Here is a 15,617-nt window from a genome sequence, read left to right on the forward strand (position 1 = left end):
TATGATTTATTTTATTTTATGTATTTGCACCATATTTTTTATATTAATTACATTATTTGTTATCTGTGTTATTTAAACATGTAATAACACATTTTATTATGTTATATTTAACTTACTATCTTTTAATAAATTATTTTTATCATTTTTTTTATATTTAAACCCTATGCACTGTGACTGAATTTTTTAAAGGGTATTACAGTCATTTAATTTATTTGGGCATAATTTTGTAACCACAAAAACATAGCCGAGGGCAAAAGTGACATTAACTGCTTTAAATTTGAGGATAGTAATTGAGCTAGTTTAATTAATTTCCAACGGTAAAAAATCAAAGTCAATCATAAGTGGAGCCTTTCCGTTATAAAGAAAAAGCGCGCCAAAATTTGAAAGGCAATATTTTCACGCTGCAAATTAAATNAACCACAATACAGGTATATTAAGTGTTGAAGACGGTGCCGAGAGTTGTGTCAGGTTAGCATTGCTGCCGATTGGTGGTCCTTCTGGTCTATTCTTTTCACGGACAGAGGAGGCCTCTTGTGATTCATAGCTTGTCAAAAATTCACTGTTTTTCTCTTGTGTTGTTTACGAGCTTTGAATAATGTGTATCTTGAAATAATAAGATTTTGTAATTAGTTTTAATATGCTGGAATTTCTTTTATGATTGTGAATTTCTTAAACTGCTAATTTGGTGGCCGATGTTGTACCAGTAACAAAAGGCAACATGTCATGCCCTAATCACTGAAAGACATAAATTTAGCAGATTTAAAGTCCTCCTTCCAACCACTAATAGGTTTCCACCGTCTGTTGACTTTAAAGCCCAAAAAATTAACTGAGGTGTGTATAAATGGCTTAGACATCCAGTCATCCAACAAAAAAAAAAAAAAAAAAAGCTTAGCAGATTTCTGGAGTTCAGCATATATTGGGCCAATTGGGCCAACTTCTTTGCTTCGGAGGTATTTAACAGGACATAAATTGGGCTTAATACAATCTTTGTCTAAACAGGACACTAGACCCTTGACAGTATTGTTGAAGGAGCCGAAATTACCCTGCCTTTTTTATATTAATATTCAAATACCACTCCTAATGCTAAACATATCTTATGCTCTTTAATAGTTCAGTATGAACATGTTTAATATTTAGCTATACAATGGTTGTCTGACTGTAGTATCCTTTATACTTATAAAATATTACTAATCATGTATATAGTTTATTGTTATGAAAACAATTGATATACCCAATATTAAATAACGAAATGACTTGGGATTAAATTTTTTCTAGTAGATTATAACATTGTTCCTCGACAAAATCATTGTCAAAACTGATATATTACAACGCCGGCCAGTGGACCCTAAACAGAATTATTGAAGGAGACAAAATACCATGACATTCATGTTCTGCATCGTGGAGTGCCTTCTGGCCTTTCCTTTTTCTTTTCTCATTGATGAGATATAGCTTAGTAAATGTGGCTTCAATGGTTGTTACGTACTTTCATATGCTAGAGACTTGTTTTGTGGCTCTATTTCTTTCTTTTCATTTCTAGATCTCTCTCTTTTTCCTTTAATGTCTTTTTAAACTTCAAAAAAGTCTTGTCCTTGTGTCTTCACTTAAACTCACGAATTCCATATTTCAGTTCTCTCATTTTTTCCAAGTGTAAAGCCTTCAGTATCAATGGAACCAGTAACAAAAAGGTAGTTATTCAGTTATTTATTTATGTAGCTTATTTCGTACTTTCATTACACATGTTCACCAATTTTGTGTCTTCTGTGTTTAGGTGTGCAGTTGTTACAGGAGCTAATAAGGGAATTGGGTTTGAAATATGTAGGCAATTAGCTTCAAATGGGATCATTGTCGTATTGACGGCCAGGGATGAGAAGAGAGGTATTGAAGCTGTTGAGAAGCTGAAAGCATCTGGCTTTGACAACGTGGTCTTTCATCAGCTTGATGTGGCCGACAACGCTAGCATTCACTCTCTTGCTAATTTCATCAGAAATCAGTTTGGCAAGCTTGACATTTTGGTATGATTCAATATCGTTTCCCCAAAATCTTACGCCTCTATTTGTTTTCTTTGTTCTGTAAGATGAAAAAAATTAGTTTCTTTGTGCAATAGAAAGGACATGCGATGCCATTAACCATTTTTTCTCTCTTCTTAGATATTTATTATTGAAATGTTTTGGACCTTTGCTGGCAGGTGAACAATGCTGGGATTGGTGGAGTCATAGTGGATAGTGATGCCTTATCGGATCTTGTGAAGGTACTCTTGTGTCTGTAATTAATTGGGATTGAATGTAATTTAGAAGAGAGAAAAGTGGGTGTTAAATGGGTGACACTAGTTATATTCATTCTTTTCTATTTAAAGGGCGTGTGCGAACGTTTTGGGGTGAATATCATTGTAAAGTTTTGTTGAATTGATGATTTGGAAATACAATTTGTTTGCTTCGGAAGAAATGTATGGGAACCGCTAATAAGAATATGTTTTTGCTCATCATGCAGGAAGGAGTTCCAATCAAATGGAATGAAATAATGACTCAAAATTATGAGTTAGCTGAGCAATGTCTTAAAACAAACTACTATGGCGCCAAGAGAATGTGTGAAGAACTTATTCCCCTCCTTCAGTTATCCAATTCACCAAGAATTGTTAATGTTTCCTCCTCCATGGGAAAGTTAGAGGTAAATGAATTTAAGTTTTCTTTCTATAATTTCACTCAGAATTGACCGAATTGATAAATTCTGCTCAATGTATAGTAAATTATTAGTCTCCTTATATTCATTTGTTTACAAATTGTATCTCATGTCAGACACATTCTATTAGTTGTAAAAATATATTCCCTGGAAAGTTTGAACTTATAATTATTATCATTTCGTTTTAGAACGTGAAAAACGAATGGGCCAAACAAGTGTTAAGTGATGCTGAAAACCTTACCAAAGAGAGAGTGGATGAGGTGTTGAATGAGTATCTGAAGAATTTTAAAGAGGGTTCACTCGAAGCCAAAGGCTGGCCTGCTTTCATGCCTGCTTATATTGTATCAAAAGCAGCTATGAATGCCTATACAAGGATCCTGGCCAAACAGTACCCAACTTTGTGCATCAACTGTGTTTGCCCTGGCTATGTCAAAACAGACATAAACTACAATAGAGGCATATTAACTGTAGAAGAAGGTGCTGAAAGTTGTGTGAGGTTGGCACTGATTCCCGATGGCAGTCTTTCTGGTATGTTCTTTTCAAGGAACGAAGAGAGCTCTTTTTAGTGAACATGATCCATTCCTAGTTTCTATTTATTAAAGTTAAACCAACGTAGCTTGTCAAAATCTAATATTTTTTCCTTCTACTTTATGACTAAGAAATGTAATTGTCTGTAACTGTAACAAGTTATGATGTGTTTATATATATATTTTTNGAATAGGGTGTAAATAAAGGAACGATTCAATAAATGACCATAATGGAGCTGACTAGTAGGTAGAAGAAAAGATGTAAATAACCCTTGCCTTGAAATTTTGAGAAATGATTTTATTGGTGAGAAAATGAATTTATTTTCAAGACATTAAAAATCAAGATGGGATGATTTCGTTTCTGTTGAATGCGCACAAAGCAGTTGGATGTACAGAATGTTTTGAATTGTTTCTGTGATGGCATGTGTTTTGCAGTTACCAGCCCTGAAGATACAGTGGATAAGTGCAAATCTCTCTTCCTAGCTAACCCGTGAGCTTAGGCCAAACACATTGATTGTATTGTTGTGAGAATAAAAATATTGTTCTTTTATGAGCAATTTGATGTAATTTTTTTTATTTTCACCGATATTTTATGTTATTTGAACTACTGTCATGAAAGTCCCTTCTTGCTTTTCATTGACTGATAATTTAAGAAATATCTTTAAATTATATGGGGTTTGGATAGATGTGTGGTCCTCTGTCACTCATAGATAAAACTTAAATCTGTTCAGTTGATGATAGTCATATTCTTTTGGCCATGGAGCAAAGTTGTAGCTCTTGAACGAAACAAAACCTTCTAAAACTCTTATTGGTGTTTGTTCTTTATTTTTTAGGCATAACAAGGAGAATGAAAACAAAAATGCCTTTGTTTGTCAAAGATTTTCTATAATTTTAGTAAAAAAGTTCTTCCACTTTTCGAATTTAGTTATTTTTTGAAACAAAATATCATGATTAAGGTTAATTGGATTATTGTTATGGAATAAATATATATAAAAAATCTCGTGTTAAATTCAGATTTATTTAATAAATTTTTTTACCCAACAATTAGCAAGTCTGTAAAAAGATTTAGAAAAACAACTGTCACTAGAACATGTAAACTGGCTATTATTTGACAGAACTTTATGAGATCATATACTGCCAACACAATCACTGCTCAGTCACTAACTCACTCACCAACTCTTGTTAATGGCCGGCGAGACCGGAGATGGAAATCCAAGGTTCTTCGTGGCGGTTCACGTTGGTGCGGGATATCACTCACCTTCGAACGAAAAAGCCCTAAGGTCTGCCATGAAACGCGCTTGCCTCGCTGCCGCCTCTGTTCTTGGGCAGGTTTTCTTCTAAATACTCAAAATCTTTTTTTGAAACTTTCTTGAAACCATTTATTTTTTTTATTCCCCGTTAAGATCAATTTATTTTAATTTTATGCAAATTTGTTGGTATTGGAATTAGGGTTCTGGTAGATGTATTGACGCTATGACAGCCGCCATTCAAGTGTTGGAGGTAATTAAATATCTTTCTAACTTGTTGTTTGTGGCAGATAATTTTTCATAACTCACATGCCTGAATACTTCTTTGTTTGTTTGTTTGTTTTTTTTTTTTTTTTTTTTTTTTTTTTTTTTGCAACGTCTCTCATAGGGTTTTTTTTAAACGAGATTTAGTATAATTCATGGTTATTTTCTAAATTGTGTGTGTATTCCCACGATTCTTATTTGGGTCGACTTTATTTTATTGAAGGATGATCCGAGTACAAATGCAGGGCGAGGCTCCAATTTGACGGAAGATGGTCACATGGAAGGTGATGCAAGTGTCATGGATGGTGATTCTGGAGGATTTGGAGCTGTTGGAGCCGTGCCAGGCGTTTATAACCTTTAGGATTACATTTATATGTTCCCTATTTTATGTAAAATGACTTTTTTAATTGTTCCTTTGATTCCTCAAATACTGCCAATACTTGTTTAGGTTTTCATTCTGTATTTATACTCAAAATTTTCTTAATTTTGTTAGTTGTAGACCAGGTGTCCGAAATGCCATCGAGATTGCTGCTACCTTGGCCAAGGAACAAATGATGGGATCTTCCTTGTTCGGTCGAATATCTCCCATGTAATGATTACTATTTTTCCCTTCTTTTTCATCTCTTTTAGAATTATTGTTTTCTAATCAAAACATTGTGTTGGTTTCTCACTAGATTTCGTTTCATAACTCAAAATTTGTCATCTTTGTTTAGGAAATTTTGCTGCAGAATGGTTTTTAAGATTGTAGACCTATATGTGCTTCGGTGTTATAATAATTATATGAATTTTTTATTGTGATCCCATTTTAAGTGGTATCCTCCGGTATGAAAAATGAGTACAAACTTGTAACTTCTTTTCTGGATTCACATTGTTGTCGTGTCATGACAATGTGCTTTTGAGTTAGCGTCTGCTTGCAATGGATGCATGTCTGTTTCACAAATTACTCATTATTTTGTGTAGAGATAATTGTTGTTTTGTGATGGAAAGGCCACTCTAATAGAAAACATTCTGTTCCCTTGAGTATCGATGTTGGATAACGTTTTGACGCTGATGCAAAGAGTTTATTAATTTAGGAATGCATTAAAATAATGAGATAAACTTGGCATACTTGTAGCAATGAAATCTTTAATAGGTTACAATGTTTTTCTCTACTTTAATGATGTAATGCTCCACAAGATTATTGTGGTTTATTTTCTTAAATTATATTCAGGAGCTTATGATGTTTTTGCCAGGTTCTTGGTTCGAGAAGGTGCCCGAGTATGGGCAAAGTCCAACGGCATTGCTTTACCAGCTACCACAACCGAGGCAGATCAGGTGTAGTTATTTTTTTCACCACAGTTTTGTTAGTGTAAAAGTACTTCAGTTATGTCATCTGCAATGGTTATATAGTCAGAAACTTCTTGTATCGTAGGATGCACGTATTGCACTTTTTTGCATTTTTTGAAACAGTGGCTGGTGACAGAGGGGGCAAAAGCACGGTGGAAAAAGTATAAATCATTGCTTGTGCATGCCAAATTTAAGACACAGAATTCCGCTGAAGGACTTTCTTGTGAAGCAAGGGAGACAGTTAACACTTCAGGTGGTCCATTGGTGTTTTGTTCTTGGTTCAATAATCCCCTTTATTCCAAACCATTAATACATTTGTTGTAATATTACTCATCTGCCTTTCCTAGATGGTGAGACTGACCTGTGCATGTACTTTTCTGCCTATTTTACTTTATCCTAGTGTGACTTGATATCTGCAATTTGTGAATTACGGAGTCAAAATTTCCCCAGTACTAGGTTCATCATTTTTGTATAGATGAGACAAATTGCCTGGTGGTTCATGTCATGTTTCTCTAACAGGGGTGCTGGTTGAGTCAGGATTCTCTCGATGTTATGTGTCTGTCATTGGTTCTGCTTAATGGTTATTGTTATGTGTGATTAAGCCTTTTTTTGGCTGGAACATATATTGTTGATTGTTTCTTCAATGTTTAATTTTTGTGGGAGATGTAAGTCGTACATCTGTGAGATATTGAACAGATACTTATGCTAGTTTTATATCTTTTGCAAAAGTACAAGCTCAACCTTGTGAACCTCTGAAGGAGAATGGGAGAGGTCAATTATCTGTAAAACAGGCAAATGGAAGAAGATAGCATCATGGACACTGTTGGAGTCATTTGTGTGGACACTGAAGGACACATAGCATATGGGGCCTCAAGAGGTGGTATTGCGCTGAAGGTAACAAGTCTTCTAATTGTTTTTTCGCATCATTATTTTTTAGTGGCGTAGATAAGTTTTAACTTACTTTTCTCTCCCTTCGTATGAAAAAAACAAATGTAAAAGGTTAGTGGGCGTGTGGGGTTGGCAGCAATGTATGGTTCAGGCTGTTGGGCTTCCTCTAAAGACCCCGTTGTAGCTCCATTCATGGTTGTTGTGTTACTGGTGGGGGAGAATACTTGATGAAAGGATTTGCGGCTCGAGAGTGCTGTGTCTCGTCATCATTTTGTGATTGACTTCTGGTTAAATTTTCTAATTTTTGATATGAACCTAGTACTTGATGATGATTTGTTAGACTTTCTTGTATTTTGGCTGCTGTCACTTTTCTAAACCTCTTTCTTTATGGAACAAGTTGGCTAGAAAACAAATGTTGTTGAACTCTTTACGCAGATTTATGTCTTTTAGTCAACTCCTTTTCTAGAAAACAAATGGTTCAGGAAGGCCAAGAATACTACTTTTCTTTCTATCTCACGTTCAAGGTTCTGGTTGCTTCCTTCACCCGCACTAAGAGACGATTCAAGTTCAAATTTTCTTGTTGAATTTATCTTGCTGGTCTCAGTTCTTCGGAGCACGAGACAGCAAAGTAGAACTGGGATAGACCATTTTGAATCGCGAATTGGTCTTTCTGAAAAGACATTACCGTAAATGTAATTTTGTTTGAATTGATACAATTCTGAATTTAAAACTGTATATCTTATCGCATGTTATAGATACTCTGGCAACTGTCAACTACTTCCCACATGTACTATGTTAATGGAATATTAATTGGTTTCCTTTCCCGCCAATACAATTACAACAACTTTCTTTCTTCCCCAGGGCCACGTAAACACTAATACCCAAAGCATGCTAGAAGTCAAGCTCTCTAACTCTCAAGAAATTTATCCAAGGAAAGTCGTGGCATCGCTCAAGGAAATGGCTGCAAAGGCCACCGTCAACTGCTCCGTAAATGGTCTTTCGCTGATAGCTTCCGATCGGGACGGCCCTACTCTCGCAGGCAGCGCTACGGACCAAATTTTCTGTCTTTGATTTCTGTCGCTATAACGCTGCTGGTATCAATCTTGAGCTATTACACAACACTCTGTATCTTGCTGTTGAAGACGTGTCCATCAGCGTCAAATCTTATGATGGGAATGATATCATGTTTTTTTAGTGTAGATATTCTGTTTGGTGATNCAGGCAGCGCTACGGACCAAATTTTCTGTCTTTGATTTCTGTCGCTATAACGCTGCTGGTATCAATCTTGAGCTATTACTCAATACTCTGTATCTTGCTGTTGAAGACGTGTCCATCAGCGTCAAATCTTATGATGGGAATGATATCATGGACTTTACGTTTCTGAAGGGTCGTTAATACTATCTTTCCCCTTTTCTTCAACTGGTTTAGTTTCAAAAGACCTATCAATGGTTGCAAGTTCTTTTATTCATGAATCTTGTAACTGAATTTCTTGAAAACGAATTATTTTCAAGTGAATGTTCTATTAGATTCCAAGTTTATGTTGGTTTTGATATATAATAATCAATATGATGGGTGGATGGTATGACAAATAGAAAGTAAAAGGGAGAAATTAGGTTCAGAGATATTGAAGGGACTGACATAAAATTTTGAATTTTGTAATTGACAGAATGTTAAGAATGAGGGAGAGAAGCTTTTATTGCTTTGTATTAGACGCACAAGCTTTTTGAATTTACAAAGCATAAGGGGTTATTTTAACAGAAAGTTTAACTGGGCTTAGCAGTATACAGCTCAATCTTTTAGGTTTTAACACTTGTATAAAGCAATTAATGCTTCATAATTATGGGGATAAGTATTAAAGAATTAAGGCCAGATGGAAAGCCAAATAAGGTTTATTATATTTTCGCTTGAGAAGATAAAATAAAGTCAAAGACATTGAACCCTCTGTGTTTTAGGTCATGATTCTTGCATAATTGCAGCTGAATAATGGGTATTTTACTTTGGCATGCTACAAAGTTCCTTGTTTCTCCAGAATATTGACCAATTTTATTGTCTTGATCTTATGGTCTTCTTCACTCAGACATTGTTTAATCAATTTCGAATTTTGAGGAGAATGAAAAACAAAATTGCTTTTGTTTGTCAAACATTTTCTATAATTTTTGTAAAAAAGTTCTTCCACTTTTTGAATTTAGTTAGTTTTTTAAACAAAAAATCACGTTAATTGGATAATATTGTTCTTATGGAATAAATATATAAAAATCTTGTGTTAAATTCAGAATTATATAATTAATTTCTTTACCTATTAATTAGCAAGAATGTGACTTCTTATTTAAATATATTTTTTAAAGTTTTTTCTAATTACATTTTTCTTTAATTATGTGAGAAAACAAAACCTCGAAGAAGAATGAGAATCGAGAGTTTAAGAAAAAATAACTTTTTATTGATTATTGTCGACTAAACCCTAATTATTTTATGTTTTATATAGTCTTATAAATTATTTTAGAGTAATGCTACACGTACAACACTCTTTAACACAATTTTCATTACATCATAATGTGGCATATGTCACAACCACACTCACAAATTTTTAATTATTTTAAATTTTTTAATTAATTTAAATTTTTAATATTATAATAAAATTTGTGTAATTGTAGTATATGCCACATCATCATGTTTACAAAATGGTATAAAAAAACTGTGTAAGTATAACATTACTCATTATTCTAATTCTAGAAGAATTTTAATTGTTTAATTTTAAAAGATATTCTAATTATTCTAATTGTATTATATCATAATTATTAATTATAAAAGGAATAAATCTAATTATCCTAATTCTAAAAAGAATCCTAATAATTCTATACCTAATTTAAAGGAATTTTGTTTAATTATGAACATTGAAGCCTTTGTATAAATAAGAATCTGCAGTGATTAAGTATTAATTAAATCTAGGAGGTTTTGGTTCCCCTTCCCTTGAAGCAGTTGAATTCTGAAACTCTTATTCTTTAACAACCATGTCCATGGCTTCAAAAGGTAAGAAACGCTCTTTTGAATATACAGCATCCTAGTAATTTCTTTTGTCTAGAAAAATATTAAAGTTTATTTCTGAATAAATTACTTCTAATGAAACTTTTATTTAACAATAATTGCAAATATTTTAATCTTATTTTAGATAGATCTTTTATTAGTTTATTTTTTCTTTTCAAGGTTTTATATCTAGAAAAACTATTACGAGTTACATTGTTTAAATTGAAAACTGGTCGTATAAAAGAAATTATTAGAACTTGAATCAAATAAACTGTTTCTATTAATTTTTGAAGGTTTAGATCTAAAGGAAACTATTGAATATTCTTTCTAAAATTTTTGAATACGTATAAAAATATTAATAATATTTATTAATATTTTTATAAATAATATTATACGCCATAGGATTAAAGAGAAAAATTATGGACTAAAAATCTTTTTTTGTTTTTTTTCCAGTTAAAGCCTGTAAAGCTTGGTTGGTGAGTCAACCGGAATTTTCAGGAGAGATGGCGGGAGTAATAGAAACACGAAGGAGCCCTCCACAGTCTCTTCCTCGAGAGAAGGTTCTCGCTCTCTAGTTTTATTTGAATATTTCTTTCATATGCTTTGTATTTTGGGTTTCGAAGCGTAGGTTATTTTTATTGTAATGTACTTGTTGCATTTTTCGTCTTTCTTCTGAAACCGATCATGATTCATGAATTATTTAGTTTTTTTTAGTTTGTGATTAAGATAATCTGGAGTGTTCATTTTTAGCAACAACATTGTTCTGGTACCAGTTTAGTTATCTTTAGTAATTCTTTTTTTTGTTTATTAAATATTAAAGATTCAATAAGCTCTGTAAGGCAATACTCGGTTATCATTTATAATTTATTTGGATTCGTGTTTTATTTTCACGCATGCTAATGTGCTTTATTTTTCCTTTGTAATGCAGACTTTGCTTCGAATTTTTTATAAGGTATGTCTATTGTTAAGAGTCTCGACTGTACTTTTTGGTCCCTCTGATATCAACCGGGGTTGTTGCTGTCCTCCAAAATTTATGCTTTCATTTTAAAGTTGTCTGTGAAAGTTGCATATTGACTCCCATATTGAAACTTCTCCAGATTGGGGGTCATCATTCTGGGGAGGATTTTGCAGTGAGAGGCAAGGAGCCTAAGGATCAGTTTCAAATTTATACATGGAAGGATGCTACTCTCCGAGAGTTAACTACTCTGGTATGTTGAAACACTGTTCTGCATTGCCCTTTCATTATTGTTTTGGTGTGGTGAGGAATGGTGTTAACTTGTAAACCTTCTTGAGAAGCTTGTGCTTTTAGATTCTATGAGATAGAATATGAAGTCGTTGGAGTTCATGAAATGAACCTGGGGGCTATTCAGATTGTGGTAACTTGTTTGAGAGTTTCTATGGAGTCCATGGTTTAATATCTTTGAGATGAGAACGATTTAGGATTTCTCCAATCTCCATGCAGAATCTTGTGTCCTCTCTTGTTCAGAATGTGGACCTATTTGTATTGACATTAAAATATGAGTGTGCCCCTGAGAGAACCAGTAAATTTGTATTGATGTTATAACATTATCAAATAATGCTTCGTACTCTTTATCACATTTAAATGATTACTGAATATTGCAAACTTGCAAGGGTAAAGTATGTTCTGATTGCCTCCTCTTAGCTATTGGTAATCTAATATATATGACATTTTCCTTTAAATTTTTCGTTTCCAGTTGTTTCTGCTGCAGTAGTTAATTGCCCTCTTTTACAGATCAAAGAGTTGGGATTAGCTTCAACAAGAAGAGATGCGAGACTGTCATTTGCTTTTGTGTGTCCTGATAAGAATGGTCGTTTTGTTGTGAGAGAGGTTTGTCTCTTTCTCTATAAACTTCTTTCCTACTGTCAGAGCTACACCAAGTCAACAATTGGCTAATTTTCATGTTTTTATGAAAAAATTTGCTAATCATATGGGTCCATATGATGTTGGACTGTCAGTAGTGAGGACACCAAATGTGTTTTGCCAGAGTAGTCAATAACTAAGTAACGTTGGACTGAATTGTTATTGAAATGCTATGTACTGAAACATGTTGAAATGACATGAATAAAATGGTTAAGATAATGTTTTGATTTTACTTAACTGGTTTATGAAGGTGGGGAGAACCTTGCCGTACCCATATGGAAGGCGACGAGATTATGAGAAAACATTGACTGAGCTTGGCTTTGAGGTAAAGCAAACTGCTTTTTCATGCTGTATGTCTGGATTATATTTCAGTTTTTTTTTTCCTCGTAATTTCATATTCCTCGTATTCAGATCGGAAACTACTTGGATGTGGCGATCCTGTAAAGAAGTTTTCAACCGTGATAACACTTTTAGATTGGCTGTCGNTGCTTTTTCATGCTGTATGTCTGGATTATATTTCAGTTTTTTTTTTCCTCGTAATTTCATATTCCTCGTATTCAGATCGGAAACTACTTGGATGTGGCGATCCTGTAAAGAAGTTTTCAACCGTGATAACACTTTTAGATTGGCTGTCGTTCACTTTGGATCTTGAAAGGCTTTGCAATACAACTTTTTTTTTTTTTAATAAATTCGGCCTTCGCGGGGGGAGCGGCAATCAGAACAGGAGCTATATATTTATTTTTTAATAAATTTATCTAAGGCTGCTTTTGTTTAGATTTTTTTTTCATTATGGGTGCGTTTGTTTTATTATTTTGGATAGGATTTTAAGAATAATATTGGATAGTTGAATAGGGGAGTATTACGAGGTGAAAGTTAAAAATTTATAAAAAAGCCTCTAAGTTTACTAATTTAATTAAACACCCCAACATATAAAATGACAAAAATACCTCTACCACCTGTAGTGTCAGATTTTGGCCATCATCATCGGAATCTGGCCGAAAAATCGCATTACGACACAGACCAGTTGAATTTGTGTTGTAACGCATCGTTATGGCCTTTTCCGATCAGATCCACCACAGATTTGGCCAGAAAAGGCCAGATCTACGGCCTGCTGTGGCCGTCGAACGATCGGAAAAGGCCAAAACGACGGCCAAAGATATGGCCGTCGTTTTCGGTCAATGATGGCCAAGATTTGGCCGTCGTTAACCGTCAACGACGGCCATTTCTTTGGCCGCTGCTGACGGTCAAATCCATTGTGGATCTGGCTGGAAAAGGCCAGATCGGTGAATTACCGGGCAGTTTTGGTCAATAATTCATCGTTGTGGCAAATTCCAACTACCCTCGACGGTGGTTGTCGAAATCTGGCAAGTATGAGTCACGGGGGTGTTTTTATTAATTTTTAAACTTTTTTTAAGGGGTATTTAATGAAATTAATAACCTTATTGGGTCTAAAAGTAATTAAAAAATAGGGTAATATTACTGAAATAATGTGCCAAACATTATTTGGAGAATAGCGTTGGGAATATGGGCAGAAATAATAAGCCAAACATGCCCTATACTATCCTATCCTATCCAATCCAGTCAAATAATTCACTTTTCTATTCAAATCAAAATCTAATCCTATTATATTCAACTCAAAACATTTAATAATTATTTTTCTTAATAAAAGTTTATAAATTAACAAAAATACTCCCACCCACCCAAGCCACTATCACCTGCCAATAGCAACCATCACCGCCAGTCGTTGCCAACGTTGTAACAACGTACGACATGTTGGAACTGATCGATCGTGCGCCAATATGTTCATTTATGGTCAGATCCACTATGGATCTGGCTAAAAACGGCTAGATCTATGGCCAAAGATGACCATCATTTGGTTATTATTGATAGCTAGATTTTTTGCTGTCGTTTAGCTGTTAATGACAACCAAAATATGATCGTCGTCAACGGCCAGATTTTTGACCGTAGATCTAGTTGTTTTCAACCAGATTCATGGTAAATTTAGATAAAAAATGCTAGATTGGCGCATGACAGGCCAGATCCAACCGATCGTACACCATTTCGATGACTTCTTGCCACTGTTTGGCGATGGTGGCTAGCTTTCGGCAATAGTTGGGTGGGTGAGGGTGTTTTTGTTAATTTATAAAAAAAAATTTGTGGGGGTATTTAGTTAAATTAACAAATGTAGGAGGTTAAAAGAATCTAAATACTTTCAAAAAATATTTTTCAAAACACATTCTTAGAATCCTATTCTATTTCATTAAATAGTGTTTTATTATAGAATACTATTCTAAAAAGTAAAACAAAAGCACCCTAAATATTCTTTTTAAAACCTAAATTGGAATCCTGTGTTCCCTTTGGTTCAGTATTATTATACTATATATTCCATTATCCTATACTAAAATCCCAAAAATAATTTTGTTTTAATATTCTCAAAATCTAATTTTACTTTATTTAACTCTTAAAACGTTAATAATTACCTTTCTCGTAAAGATAATCCAACTTTATTTTTTCCAAAATACTATGTCACAGGTATATGTTTTTCCGTATATACCATACGACATAAAGAAGAAAAAAAAAATACCTCAATATGAACACAAAATCCCCCGTTTCCAAAACATCAAATTTATCATAAAGTAACAAATAAAAAAAAAAAAAAGTAAACGACTTTTTTCTCATCCAAATTATAGCTTAATGATACTTTCTCACTCACAAACTTTTAAAATACTATTGTACTATTCAAATTTATATTCCGATATCGTTACGACTCCACACTACCATCATTTTCTTCCTCAATCATCACTCACTAAAACCTCTCAAACTTTACTCCTGCCGACCTGCCAATTGCCAACAATCGAGAGATTGAGTTTGCACAGCTGCCTCTCCCAAGTCAAATTCTGACCTATCTCAACTACTAAAATCTAACTTTTTACTATCAAAAGACTCATCGACCTCCCCTCTTAAAAAATACCAATAATCTAAATCAAGTTTGCTCTCTGTTCACTAACAGAATACAAATTTGAATAATAGAGTAATATTTTAAAAGTCAATAGAGGAAAAAATGTCATTAAACCATTATTTGGTGTGGAAAAAAGTGGTTAACTAAAAAAAAAAAAAAAAAGAATCATAACTAAAGCTCAATTTCTTCCTGTGAGACTGTGATAGTAATGGATGCAGAAAAATGGGAGATAACAGAAGATCCCCTGAAGATGTAACGGCATAAATCGTCAAGTGTTTCCTCGATATTAAAATTTAGACGTTGAGGTTCATCGAATCTAGAGTTTCATACAAAATCCGGTTCAATCTTCATTCGAAAACCATTGTTTTAAAACCCGGACTGGAGGACAAACCGTTTTGTTGTCCAGGTCACGGGTCAACCGGTCCAACCGGTTGGACTGGTCAGTTGGACCGATGATGTCAACAATATTTTTTAAAAAAAATTACATATTAATCCCTTAAATTTCAATATATTACAAAAATTCTCCTAAAAAGTTCAAATTAGTGCCTAAAATTTTTATTTATTCCAAAAATGGCCCAATAAAATTATCAATTAATCCCTAAACTTTTGATATATCTCCAAAATACCCCTATAAAATTACAAACCCTCATAATTTTAAAATATTTCAAAAACCCCCCTGAGACCTAAACCGGACCGGAGAAGCTGCCGGTTACCGGTCCGACCGGCCGGCCCGATCCGGTTTTTAAAACAGAGTCGAAAACCTGTTCAGTTCAATTGAAATCTACCCTAAGCTGTGGTAATTTTTCTAGTAAGTTACCGATTTCGAG

General features: G+C 33.8%; 2 protein-coding genes and 1 pseudogene across 3 annotated transcripts; all 3 read left to right on the forward strand.

Annotated features, from left to right (window-relative positions):
* The first annotated feature begins 1,420 nt into the window (after positions 1-1,420).
* On the forward strand, positions 1,421-3,375 carry LOC116118167 ((+)-neomenthol dehydrogenase-like). 2 transcript variants are annotated; one of them, XM_031404131.1, is made up of 5 exons: positions 1,421-1,685; positions 1,820-2,012; positions 2,186-2,248; positions 2,488-2,664; positions 2,865-3,375. In XM_031404131.1, the coding sequence occupies exons 1-5, from the start codon at positions 1,666-1,668 to the stop codon at positions 3,240-3,242; spliced, it is 831 nt and encodes a 276-aa protein (XP_031259991.1). In that variant the 5' UTR covers positions 1,421-1,665; the 3' UTR covers positions 3,243-3,375. The 2 variants fall into 2 exon arrangements, with proteins under 2 accessions (XP_031259991.1, XP_031259990.1); XM_031404130.1 differs by having other exon boundaries at positions 1,424-1,685; positions 1,769-2,012.
* Positions 3,376-4,293: 918 nt separating this feature from the next.
* On the forward strand, positions 4,294-8,108 carry LOC116118219 (annotated as a pseudogene).
* A 1,764-nt stretch (positions 8,109-9,872) lies between these two features.
* On the forward strand, positions 9,873-12,316 carry LOC116118160 (histone deacetylase complex subunit SAP18-like). Its single transcript, XM_031404127.1, has 7 exons — positions 9,873-9,955; positions 10,403-10,509; positions 10,878-10,901; positions 11,047-11,157; positions 11,703-11,798; positions 12,082-12,156; positions 12,243-12,316. The coding sequence occupies exons 1-7, from the start codon at positions 9,937-9,939 to the stop codon at positions 12,273-12,275; spliced, it is 465 nt and encodes a 154-aa protein (XP_031259987.1). The 5' UTR covers positions 9,873-9,936; the 3' UTR covers positions 12,276-12,316.
* The last annotated feature ends 3,301 nt before the right edge of the window (positions 12,317-15,617 follow it).

Source organism: Pistacia vera, unplaced genomic scaffold, assembly GCF_008641045.1.
Source record: "Pistacia vera cultivar Batoury unplaced genomic scaffold, PisVer_v2 Contig839, whole genome shotgun sequence".
In the NCBI taxonomy this organism is placed as follows: Eukaryota; Viridiplantae; Streptophyta; class Magnoliopsida; order Sapindales; family Anacardiaceae; genus Pistacia; species Pistacia vera.

Excerpts from the sequence above, each read along its gene's own strand:
- LOC116118160 (XM_031404127.1), top strand. Across the intron at positions 10,902-11,046 it reads TGCTTCGAATTTTTTATAAG|ATTGGGGGTCATCATTCTGG; the intron begins GTATGTCTATTG and ends AAACTTCTCCAG. Across the intron at positions 11,158-11,702 it reads TCCGAGAGTTAACTACTCTG|ATCAAAGAGTTGGGATTAGC; the intron begins GTATGTTGAAAC and ends CCTCTTTTACAG.
- LOC116118167 (XM_031404130.1), top strand. The coding sequence starts at position 1,666 with ATGGAACCAGTAACAAAAAG. Across the intron at positions 2,013-2,185 it reads TTGGCAAGCTTGACATTTTG|GTGAACAATGCTGGGATTGG; the intron begins GTATGATTCAAT and ends CTTTGCTGGCAG. Across the intron at positions 2,665-2,864 it reads CCTCCATGGGAAAGTTAGAG|AACGTGAAAAACGAATGGGC; the intron begins GTAAATGAATTT and ends ATTTCGTTTTAG.